The sequence below is a fragment of the Otolemur garnettii genome, unplaced genomic scaffold (assembly GCF_000181295.1).
Source record: "Otolemur garnettii isolate 467f Iridium unplaced genomic scaffold, OtoGar3 scaffold00204, whole genome shotgun sequence".
In the NCBI taxonomy this organism is placed as follows: domain Eukaryota; kingdom Metazoa; phylum Chordata; class Mammalia; order Primates; family Galagidae; genus Otolemur; species Otolemur garnettii.
In genome coordinates, this window is record NW_003852599.1 from 1,789,572 (window position 1) to 1,801,357 (window position 11,786).

The following is an 11,786-nucleotide window of genomic DNA, read 5'->3' on the forward strand; positions in this document are numbered from 1 at the left end:
CCTTAATTGTCCTCATTTCAGAATTGAGTACATAGGATTCTTATTTCTCCATTCTTGTGATGCTTTACCAAGGATAATGTGTCCCACATCCATCCAGGTTAATAAAAATGATGTAAAGTCTCCATCTTTTTTAGTAGCTGAATAGTATTCCATGGTGTACATATGCCACAGCTTGTTAATCCATCCCTGGGTAGGTGGGCATTTAGGCTGTTTCCCTGTTTCCACAATTTGGTGATTGTAAATTGAGCTGTGATAAACAGTCTAGTGCAAGTGTCCTTGTGGTAAAAGGATTTTTTTCTTCTGGGTAGATGCCCAGCAATGGGACTGCAGGATCAAACGGGAGGTCTAGCTTGAGCTCTTTGAGGGTTCTCCATACTGCCTTCCAAAAAGGTTGTATTAGTTTGCAGTCCCACCAGCAGTGTAAGAGTGTTCCCTCTCTCCACAACCATGCCAGCATCTGCAACTTTGAGACTTTGTGATGTGGGCCATTCTCACTGGGGTTAGATGAGACCTCAGAGTGGTTTTGATTTGCATTTCTCTAACAATTAGGGATGATGAGTGCTTTTTCATTTGTTTGTTAGCCATTCAAGTCTGTCTTCTTTAGAGAAGGCTCTATTCATCTCTCTTGCCCAGTGATCTAAGGGATTGTTGGCTCTTTTTATGTTTATTAATTTGAGTTCTCTGTAGATCCTAGTTACAGACGTCCTGATGCCCTGCTATAGAGCCTAAATTCCAGGCTAGAAACTCTGTTTTCAAAGGGCTCTGTGAATGTATCCACAGATCTTCTCTGCCTGATGGAGGAGTGCTTGTTTTCCTAACAGGGCAGTGTGGCCAGGGATCACTGGGATACTTTTTTGTTGTTGTTTGTTTTTGGAGACAGTGTGTTATTATGTCACCCTCGGTAGAGTGCTAAGGCAACACAGGTCACAGCAACCTCAAATTCTTAGGCTTAAGCAATTCTCTTGCCTCAGCCTCCCAAGTAGCTGGGACTACACATGCCTGCCACGATGCCCAGCTATTTTTTTGTTGCAGTTGTCACTGTTGTTTAGCAGGCCCAGGCTGGGTTCAAACCCACCAGCCCTGGTGTATGTGGCTGGCACCCTAACCACTGAGCTATGGGCACTGAGTCCATCGGGACACTTTTCCCCCCAAGCCTCATAAAAGTCTGGGCCTCTCACAAAGACCCAGAAGGCTTGCTGAATGTGGACACCACGAGGGCCCAGGTCCCCCATGTGTCAGTCACTCCCAGAATCTCTGTAGACACCTCCTCAGAACCACTGACTCAGTTCCCCTCCCGTCTGCTCTCTCCCCCACATATGGTCAGTTTCCCCAAGGGCAAAATATTGCAGAAGGAGCTCATGGCCAGAGGGACTTGAGAAGCTTCTGAAGAGGCCTATGTTAGCAATGAGCTTGTAGATCAACCTTGGAGAGAATTACTTTGGAATTAGGATGGGGTGAAAGTATAGCCCAGCTGACCAAAATTGGATTTGATAGTGGGAGATATTGATTGTTATTTTTTTTAAAGACGTGGAAGCAACCCAAGTGCCCATCAACCCATGAATGGACTAACAGACTATGGTATACCATGGAGTTCCATTCAGCCATAAGAAAAGACAGAGACTTTACACCTTTTGTGTTTACCTGGATGGAGGTGAAATACTTCTCAGTACAGTATCTCAAGAATGGAAAAGAAAAAGTATCCAAAGTACTCCATACTTATATGAGGCCAATATATAAGCAATTAACACGAAAGAAATAACACAAGTATAGTCTAATGAGGGGGAAGGGAGGGAGGGAAGGGGAGGAGGGAGAAGGAGGGAGGGTGATTGGCAGGATCTCACCTACTGTGCACAATGTGGGGGTGTCCAGCACACCCCCTGGGTGAGGGACTCAACTGTCACTTGAACTTTTACCTTAGAAATGAAAACAAGCCAATCTAAACATTTGTATCCTCATATTAATCTGATATTTAAAAAAAAAAAAAAGAAATTGGGTTATCTCAGGAGTCCCCACTTCAAAGACAGGCAGGTCTTTGTCAGGAGCCATTCATTAAAAGGCATGTGGAACGTTCTTGGAAATCTTTAGTTAAAAATAACAGAGGCCTTCTCAGGAGCCCTCAATTCGTCGGGTTCAAGCAGCCAAGTGCCCCCGATGCCCCTACCGCCAGGGGTGGCTTTTGCCAAGGAGGTAAGACTTGCCCTCTTTATGTGGTTTACCCCTGGCCAAGACAAAGGTGGTGTCTATTTATGTATCAGGATAGCTTCATTCAAGAAAAAGCATCGCTTATTCTTTAAGTTTTTAAACAAAGGCAAAGGAAAAAAGCTTTCTAATAACTGGCATGCTTTGCTAGGGTGTTATATCATTATTGTTATTAATTATCATTAACAGTCTTAAAATATGCCTGTTAATGATTTGAACACAAAATAGCAGCGCAGGTCTTAGCCAAGAGCAGCATAATTACCTATTAATGAGATGTAAATTTCCCAGGGAAATGACAGAGATCTCGAAGTACCACCTTCTGAACTAACATAATAAAGTTAATAATAATAATAGTGTATAATCTGAAGATATTAGTGTTAATTTGAATTTTAACACCGTATTTAAACAGACTGAGAGACGTGCAAATTATTTGCTTAGCTCAAACCCAAACCCCCCCATCCATGCTATTAAGGAAAAATCGATTGTTTTCAGAATGATATCAAAGTGACTTTCTGCAGTCGTTACATCGAGCTTCTGGCTGCTTGGATTATTTCTTTTACTTCGGGCTTATATCTCTTTTATTTTCAAAAACAACCTGAGGTACCTTATACAATTAAACCCAATATAGAACAAAACTGAAAAAAAATGAAAACACACCAAAACCGAGTTAAAGGGAACCGAGAAGTAGATGCTACCAGGCCCTCAGGATAAACTATTGCAGCTGAGCTCTGACTGCAATTCTCGGCTTCCCAGGAACATGAGAGGGGCAATTGAAGTAACTGAGTTTCTGGCTCGTGAGCAACCTTGTTAGGACAGGCGCAAGCTTTGAATCGCAAGAACTTTTCCTTCCCTGCAGCCAGGAGAGACAGACCTGCCTGTGGCTATTAGGACATCGCTTCCCAGGCTCCCGTCACACCTACCTTCATAGCTGGCGTGGAAGCCTTGGGCACTGACCGCGTAGTCGCTGATGAGACGCAGAGAGAGGGTGGTGGCCGCGCTGACAATGGTGGCTGGCAGCTGAAAGCCCGTGAGCCTGAAAGTCAACAAGGTGCAATTAGTATTAGTTTCTTATGGTAAACTGCACATCCTTAAGCATTTATTGAGCACCTCCTGAATGTACAGTGCTGCTCTAGGCACAGGAAGGGATATAAAAGGAGCCTGACTTGAGGCAAAGACAAAAACGATTCTCAAGCAGAGGGGATGAAAGGTAGCAGTTTGCCACAGAAACACGAGGCCATGACCCCCCATGGCCTAATCCCCTGCCTCATGTGTGTCTTCTTTTCTCCTCTTCTCGATTCTTCTCCTGTCTCCTCTCTTTCTGGCTGAGGTCCTGTAAGCCTCCCCATGAATTTGCAACCAATAATTGCCAGTAGACAATATTTACTCACACATTGAGGGAGATGTATCCAACTCTAAGTAGCAGGATGTGGATGCGTCTTATCGCTGACTTTAAAAGGCATGTCTACTGCTTTTATAGAAATAGGTGCTTATTAGCTTAAAAAAGAAGAAAGCGAAAAATGAAAACCCAACACAATCTAGAAATAATCATTCTTGACAGTTGACATACAGAGAGATGGAAGGATCAATAGATGGAATCGCATTCAACAGCATAATTTCATACCAATGGGATCACGCTGTGCATGCTTTTGAAATTAAAATGTTTAAATTGTCTTTCTGGGATTTAAGGGAAGAAAAGGAAAGTGGGGTGAAATTAAAGGGAGAGTTGAACCAGAGATAATATGTGTTTAGCATGAAAGAGTCATTTTGAAAGATTCCTCTAAAGTTAAAAAGATTCCAGGGAACACTTGGGAAGACATTTAGAATGACTCCCCTGGGCGTCCATGTGTGGTGGCCCCCACGGGAGACCTGATGATGTACACAGGTGGGAGTGAGGTGGCCACACAGGTGGCACCTGCATCCTTAACCCTCTCACTTAGACTCAGCCTACCCTCCCCCAGTCCAATCCAGGATCTGGAAGAAATTCCGGCTTTCCATCTATCCCCAATTCTAGGTAGTCTGGAGTATCTATGGTGCTCCTGGAGCCCACTCTGTACCTTCCAATGCTATCCAATACCTTGATGCCCAGGATATCCCAGAAGGACGTGAAGAATGGGCTCAGACAGGTTAAAACAGATATTTGTTAACACCCACTGTGCAAACCCTTCCCACCATTCTCATTTTCTAAGATTCATGTGAACTCAGGATAAACTCAAGAAAAAGAGAAGAAAAGTGATTAGATTATGAAACAGGCCAGCAAATAAGTTTCGAGGTCATCTTTTCTTCCAGGGTAAAGATAGTCATCAAAAGATCCCCACCTCACCCCAAATTCATATTCTCTTTCTCTCCTTCTCATGGGCCAAAATGATACATAAAATAACGAAGCCATGCGTGTTAGAAGGGAAGAGAGGATTCCCTTTGTTTCTACCTGCCCATCAGTCTTCCAGGGAGCTGTCCACAGCCTGGGGTTCTGATAAGTAATCCCACCTGCCCACCAGCCACGGAGTTGAGCAAATAATTATGCATGACACACTGTTTCTCATGTTTATGGACTGGCTCAAGGTATGAGAGAGAGGGAAGAGGGTCCACACACCCAAGCAGGGTCCTTCTAACTCTTTACACAGAATATGATACAGGGTGGCCATAAAGTTTGTTTGCAGCTTAAAAGAGCATGCCATTTTAAATTGCACATGGAATTTATGGCCACCCTGTTAATAGGCTCTGTTTTTGTTTGGGATTCATTGAGGGTACAAAGAGTTAGGTTACACTGATTGCATTTGTTGAAGTCCCTCTTATAATTGCATCCCACCCCCAAGAGGTGTGCCATACACTGCGACGTATATAGACTCTCGAAGTCTTTTATTTTTTGGATCTTAAATCATTAGAATATAAGCTGGGGCTACCAGCAGCGTTTTTATCAACACACACAGACTATCTGCTTTGGAGAAAATGGTGTCATCACGTAGATATAAACAAAAGCTAAGCAGTGGTAAGAGAAGAGAGGCAGAGAGCCCTGATGATTAGTCTTCAGATCCTGGATCCAGCCATGCAGAGAACTCTCTCTCTTCAATGCCCAGTTACACCAGCCAACATTCTTTCTCTCCTTTCCTTTTAGTCTTTTCTCAAAACTAGCTAGATCTGGATTTCTATCTCTTGCAATTGATGGAGTACTGACGGAGACAACATGAAACTCCAGAGGCCTTCAAGAAAACTATGGATGGATTTATTGTAACTATGTGAAAGTTATAAAGCATGGATGGGTGACAAAAGGAAGCATAAAAAGGTAATGAGGGAAATGCAAACAGAAAGATTATATATGTGACAGGAAGAGGGTGAGTATTTAGAACTGAAAGGACACTTATAAATCAGTAGGAAACGGATGAAGAACTAAAAGGAAAAGAGCGAAGGGTAGGAGCCAACAAAAACAGAAAGAGGATCCACCAAATTAACATCACAAAATACCAAAACTAAATCCACAAGACTCTAGCAGACAGTGTGGGGGAAACGCCTGAAGATGCTGGCCTGGGCCAAAACTTATGAGGAAGACCCTCCCTGGCAGTTGCAGCAACACCAAAAATAAATAATTGAGATTTGATCAAGCTAAAGAGCTTTCACACAGCTAAGGGTACTACAAAGAAAGGAAACAGACAGCCTTTGGCATGGGAGAAGATTTTTGCATGTTATAAATCTGACAAACGGCCAATAACTACAGAGAACTCAAACCATAAGGCAAGCTCAAACAACCTCCCCTGGAAGTGGGCAAGAGACTTGAACAGAAACTTTCCAAAGCTGACAAAGGGCCAACAAATGGCCACGTGCCAAACTGATCATTAGAGAAATGCAAATCAAAACCACTGTGAGATACCACCTAACCCCTGTACGATTAGCCCACATCACAAAGTCCCCAAACTGCAGATGCTGGCGTGGATGTGGAGAGAAGGGAACACGTTTACACTGCTGGTGGGATCGCAAACTTTGGAAAGAAGTGTGGAAAATCCTCAAAGAACTAGAAGTTGACCTCTCATTTCACCCAGCAATCCCATTAGTAGGTACCTACCCAGAAGAAAAAAAATCATTTTACCACAAAGACATTTGCACCAGAATGTTTGTTGTGGTTCGACTTATAATTGCCAAGTCGTGGAAGCAGCCCAAATGCCCATCAACCCATGAATGGATCATGGATACATATACATAGATTCAGCCATAAAAAAAGATGGAGATTTGATATCCTTTACATTTACCTAGATGGATTCGAAACACATTCTTCTTAGTAAAGTATCCCAAGAATGGAAAAATAAATATCCAATGTACTCGATACTAATATGAAACCAATATACAAATAATTACTTGCTCATATAAATAATAAAACACAAATATAGTCTAGTAGGGGGGCAGGGGAAGGGTAGAAGGGAAGGGATGGGGGGACAATTGGGAGAACGAGGGAGGCATGTGGCAGGGGTGATGTGCACATTGTCAGGGTGTATAACATGCCCCCTGGGTAAGGGGCTCCTTTACAACTGAACTGGTTTGTAAAGGAGCCCCTGGAAGTGAGAATGATGTAATCCAGAAATTTGTACCCTCATATTAATTTGAAATTTTAAAAAAGAAGAGAAAAAAATAAATCCACAAGATTCATTTTTCACCTGATTGGCAAATAGCCAGAGTTAGCAAGCGTTAAGGAAAACAGACTGGCCTCACAATTATCAAAAAGATAATAAGGAAATATCACAAATTATACAACACACATTTAACACAATTGAATACAAGCGATTAGTTCCTTGAAAAGCACGAACTACCATAACTTTCCCAGTATGAAATACATCATTGGATTAGCCCTATAACTATTAAGAAAATTGAATTGGTAGTTTTAAAACTCCCCCAAAAGAAATATCCAGGCCTAGATATCTTCACCAGAGAATACTAACTAACAAACACAGGAAGAAGAATTAACACCAATTCTTCTCTGAAGAATTTCTTTCAGAAAACAGAAAACTTCCAAACTCATATGAAAAGGCCAGTGTTACCCTGATACCAAGGACTGTACAAATTTTAAAAAGTAAAGATCGATATTTCACACAAATATAAACCCCAAATCTTTAACAAAATATTAGCAAAGAGAATTTAGCAACATATAAAATAATTACACGCCACGACCGAGTGAGGTTTATTCTAAGGATGCAAGAGTGAAAATCAATCAATGTGACAGGCCATATTAACGGGGTAAAAAGTAGAAAAATCACATGACTCTACCAACTGAGGCAGAAAAAGTATTTGAAGAAATTCAATGCCCATGTATGATTTAAGAGAAAAACCTTCCAAAAACTACAAATAAAGGGAAATTTTCTCCACTTGCTAAAGAACATCTCAAAAAGACCTATAGCTAATAGCACATGCAATAGTGAAAGATGGAGGACTCTTCCCCTGAGATTGAGTTCAAGGCCAGGATCCAACAATTCAGTTAGGAAATCAGGAAAAGACATGAAGAAACATGTCACCAAAAACAATATCACAAGCCAGGCACACTGGCGCACGCCTATAATCCTAGCTCTATGGGAGGCTGAGGCGGATGGATTGCCTGAGCTCCGGAGTTTGAGACCAGTCTGAGCAAGAGTGAGACCCCATCTCTACTAAAAATAGCCGGGTGTTATGGTAGGCATCTGTTATGGTAGCCTTCCAGCTAGCTGGGAGGCTGAGGCAAGAAGATCTCTTCGGCCTCAGAGTCTGAGGTTGCTGTGAGCTATGATGTCAGAATGTTCTACCAAGGGCAACAAAGTGAGACTCTGTCTCAAAAAAAAAAAAAAAAAAATCTGGATGGCAGAGATTCCTAGACTCTGGTTGCTTGGTACTATATTGACACAAGCTGGGAAAAGATCTTCAACCTCATTTGCCATTAGGAAAAAACACAAATTAAGACCATGATGAGATATGACCACATACTCATTATGGCTTAAATAAAAATCCTACAGTGACACTATACAATGCTGGTGATGATGCAGAAAAACTGGACCTTTCATACTTTCCTGGATGGAGTGTAAAAAGGTACCGTCTCTCTGCAAAATAGTTTGACAGTCTCTTTAAAAAAAGAAAAAGACCATACTTGAATTATACAACTCAGCAATCGCCCCCCTGTGCATTCATCCCTAGAGAAATGGAAACTCACGTCCACACAATACCCTGTGTGATTGTTCATGAGAGATTTATTTGTAATAGCCCAGACTGGAAGCAAACAAAATGTCCTACAACGCGATAAAATCAATAAAACGTCCACAGGATGGGACGGACTACTACTCAGTAATAAAAAGGCACAAAGTATCACTAACATGACATAACTTGGGTGGACCTCAAGGACTTTAAGCAAAGTAGAAAATATCTATTTTTTTTTTATAAAAGCTAATCTCAAAAGATCCCATGTCATACGATTCATTTATATAATATTCTTGAAATGAAAATGGGAAAGTGTATCTGAGGCGCGTAAAAGTCAACAGGAGACCCCGGAGCAGGCTAGCGGTGGCTTGGAAAATGGAGTCCTGTATCCTACCGGCTGTGGGCGTGTGAGTCTGCACATGTGATAAAATGACGTGGAAACACACACACACGGCACCGTCCAGCACCGACATCAGTTTCCCAGTTTTAATACTGAATTATAGTCACATAAGATGTAAGGACTGGAAGAAACAGGGTGGAGGCTACACAGGATCCCTCCTGGGAGTCTATAAGTATTTCAAAACAGAAAAATTTTTAGAACTATTCCTCTGGGAGCACCCCAGTCCTCCATCACGTCGGACCTCACCTCAGTCTGTCTGGAGGGGTGTTCAAGCTCCCACTTGGTCCCTGCCAGGCCCCTCACTTCAGCCACTTTAGTCTAGGCCAACACCCAGATTTCTCCCTCCCTGCCCCCACCTATAGCCCTGACTGAGACCTTGCTGGAAGTGTACTGACCACCAGATCCATAACCCAGGCCACAGGATGGCCACTAGCCTGCCCTTGGCCCCCCATTTGAAAGCACAGGTAGTGAGAATAAGATGGAGTCTGGCAGGCTAGGGTAGACGTGACACAGATGGTCCTGCCTGACCTTCACCCCTGTCTCCCATTCTTACTGTTTTGTAAATTTAGCTCCCACCCTAAAGATGCCTATCTTGAGTAGTTTGAAGGGATTGATTCAGAAGATTAACTTTTAAATTGGAATGTTGTAACAGGTCACTGAGTTATGCTGATTATTATTTGGAATAGGGGTCGGTGTGGTCTTTGCCTTGAACCATTATGCATAAAACTGTGATTTTGGAAATGGAAGAATAGAATAGTCTTGGAGAGGCTACTCTCACTGTTCCCCAGAATCCTGACCTTCTGACAAGTGAAGTTTGGTGGACCTAACCCCATCACTTCACACTGGCTGACTGTGACAGGCAGCTGGACTCTGTTCGTCCAGGAACATTTTGACTCAAGAATGCATCAGATACCCATCCCCCCTACCGAATATTCCTATGTGGGATTGCTACCAGCCCGTTAGATTCTATGAATTAAAATAACCAATTGTCCCTAATGAGGCCAGACCTAGGCCCCACCCAAGCAGGCTGTGCTTCCCTCTGCCTTCAAGTGGGCCCAATTCACTCATCTCTCATCCACCTATGTCCAACAGAATTATTCCCCCCTGCCCCCTGCACCTTTCCCAGACACCCTGCTTAGGGATGTTCAATAAGACAGGGCCTCCTAGAAGAATCTCGAACCTCACCAGGGCTTCCCTCGCAAAGTCCCCTCTGGGAACGGCATTCCTCTCACTAAGTAGAAATTGTTGATCTTAATCCCCATGTTAGTTCCAGGATTTTGTGCTGCCATTAAAGATTCCTAGACCCTACTTGCTTGGTGCTATATTGACACAAGCTGTGAATAGCTAATGTATACTGGTCAACAAACAATTACAGTTTTATCACTTGCAATCTATGGTAATGCAGCTTCCTAGGCATTTTCTCCGGTCAGATATTTACCAGTGCTCTGCTATTTATCACAGGGTTGGTTGGTAGGTTGTTTCCAGCAGGGAGGAGTCCTCAACGGGCTGATGTGAACGTGTGACTCTCCCCACCCCGCCCCAAGCTGGGTACTTGAATCATCATCTTGCCCCCTCCTCCACCTACTCATTATCTTCCAGATCGATTTCAGAGAAGCTGATGACCCTGCAGTCGGGATCTATCACGCTGCCCGTGGGAACGAGCAAATAAAACTTTCAGACTTCCTCATCTTTTCTCAGACAAGTTTAAATACCATAATGAAAGGAGGGAGGTACCCTCCATAGTAAGGTTGAGATTTAGTAGAGAAATGGGGTAAAATGATGAAAGGAGGGCGAGAGGCCCCCATTGCTCTTGGCTCTCCTCCCTGCTGACTCTAAAATGCACAGAGAACAGTATCTCGCAAACAGGTGCACAGCCACGCGTGTAAACAGCACTCACCCTCTGCTTTCCCAAGGCTTATCATCTTTCTCATTTCCTCAGATACCTTTTCTTTTCTTTCCCTTTGCCTTCCTGCCCAGAGAAATCCAGAGTCTTGAACACTGGTGATGTCCACAATCCCATACTCCTCACTCTCTCAATTTGAAATCTACCGATGCCTTTTCATATTCTTAGGATCGAGATCAGAATCCCTACATAGATCCCCAAAGCCTAGATGGCTTGGCCCTGCTAGTTCCCCTGCTCTGGCTCCTGCCCTTACAGTCTTCTTCACGGGCATCCTCAGGGCAGGAGGAGTGGTCAGCCCAGAGCTCAAGCAACAAGCTGGTGCGTTTCCTATTAAGAATTTTAAAACAGTAATAAAAATGACTTTTAGAGTCCGTGTCTTATCACCCTGCACCACACTCTGATGTCAGTAATGAAATACTCTTCCTCACTTTCTTCCGACCACTCCCTCCCCCCTGCCCCCGAGTCCATCATTGGCTTCATTTCCTTCAGTTTGCCATGGCCGGTCCTCAGGGCCTTTGCACCTGCTGCTGTCTTTTTAGAACACGTTCTAACTCGTAGGAGTTGTCGCATTAACTCCTTCTCATCATTCAAATCTTATCACAAATGTCTCAATATCACTTCTGGAAAAATGGGTTCCTGACTTCCCTGGCTAGTCTAGTCTGTACTCTCACAGGTCCCTGTGGAAGCTGGTGGAGTTCTTCACCACGCGCTTCCAGCTGGACACAGGGTGGGACAGCACCTCCATCCCTCCAAAGACGGGCTTTAGCCAGAGAGATGTGGGCAGCAGTGCAGCCGCCTATCTGGGAGGGGACCTTGAGCAGCCTGAGCGCCCTCTGCTGAATTCTCTTCCTCTTCCCCTGGGCAGCCAAGATGGGCTTCTGCCCACCAATGTCTCTGAGTGATTCTACCAAGCAGAGAGCACCCTTTTGAACATGCTCTATGGGCAAGAAATAAACTTTTGGTGAGTTAAGACATTTCAATTCGAGCATTTGTTATTACAGTGTTTTCAGATATAGGTTATATTATTATTATTACTCAGGTATGATGAGGTTCATACAGATCAGGGGATATTTGCCACTGAAAACAAAATTTGTTCCAGTTCCCAAAAGAAGGAGGCCACCACCCCATGCAGGGCCACAAGCA

At 43.4% G+C, this 11,786-nt stretch overlaps 1 protein-coding gene across 1 annotated transcript in view; it reads right to left on the minus strand.

The window, feature by feature from the left end:
- CSMD2 (CUB and Sushi multiple domains 2) overlaps positions 1-11,786 on the minus strand; it is a 575,968-nt gene that overhangs the window by 458,222 nt on the left and 105,960 nt on the right. Inside the window, exon 3 of the mRNA XM_012812368.1 lies at positions 3,120-3,232. Coding sequence (XP_012667822.1) covers positions 3,120-3,232 — 113 coding nt within the window. The remainder of the gene's footprint in view (positions 1-3,119; positions 3,233-11,786) is intronic.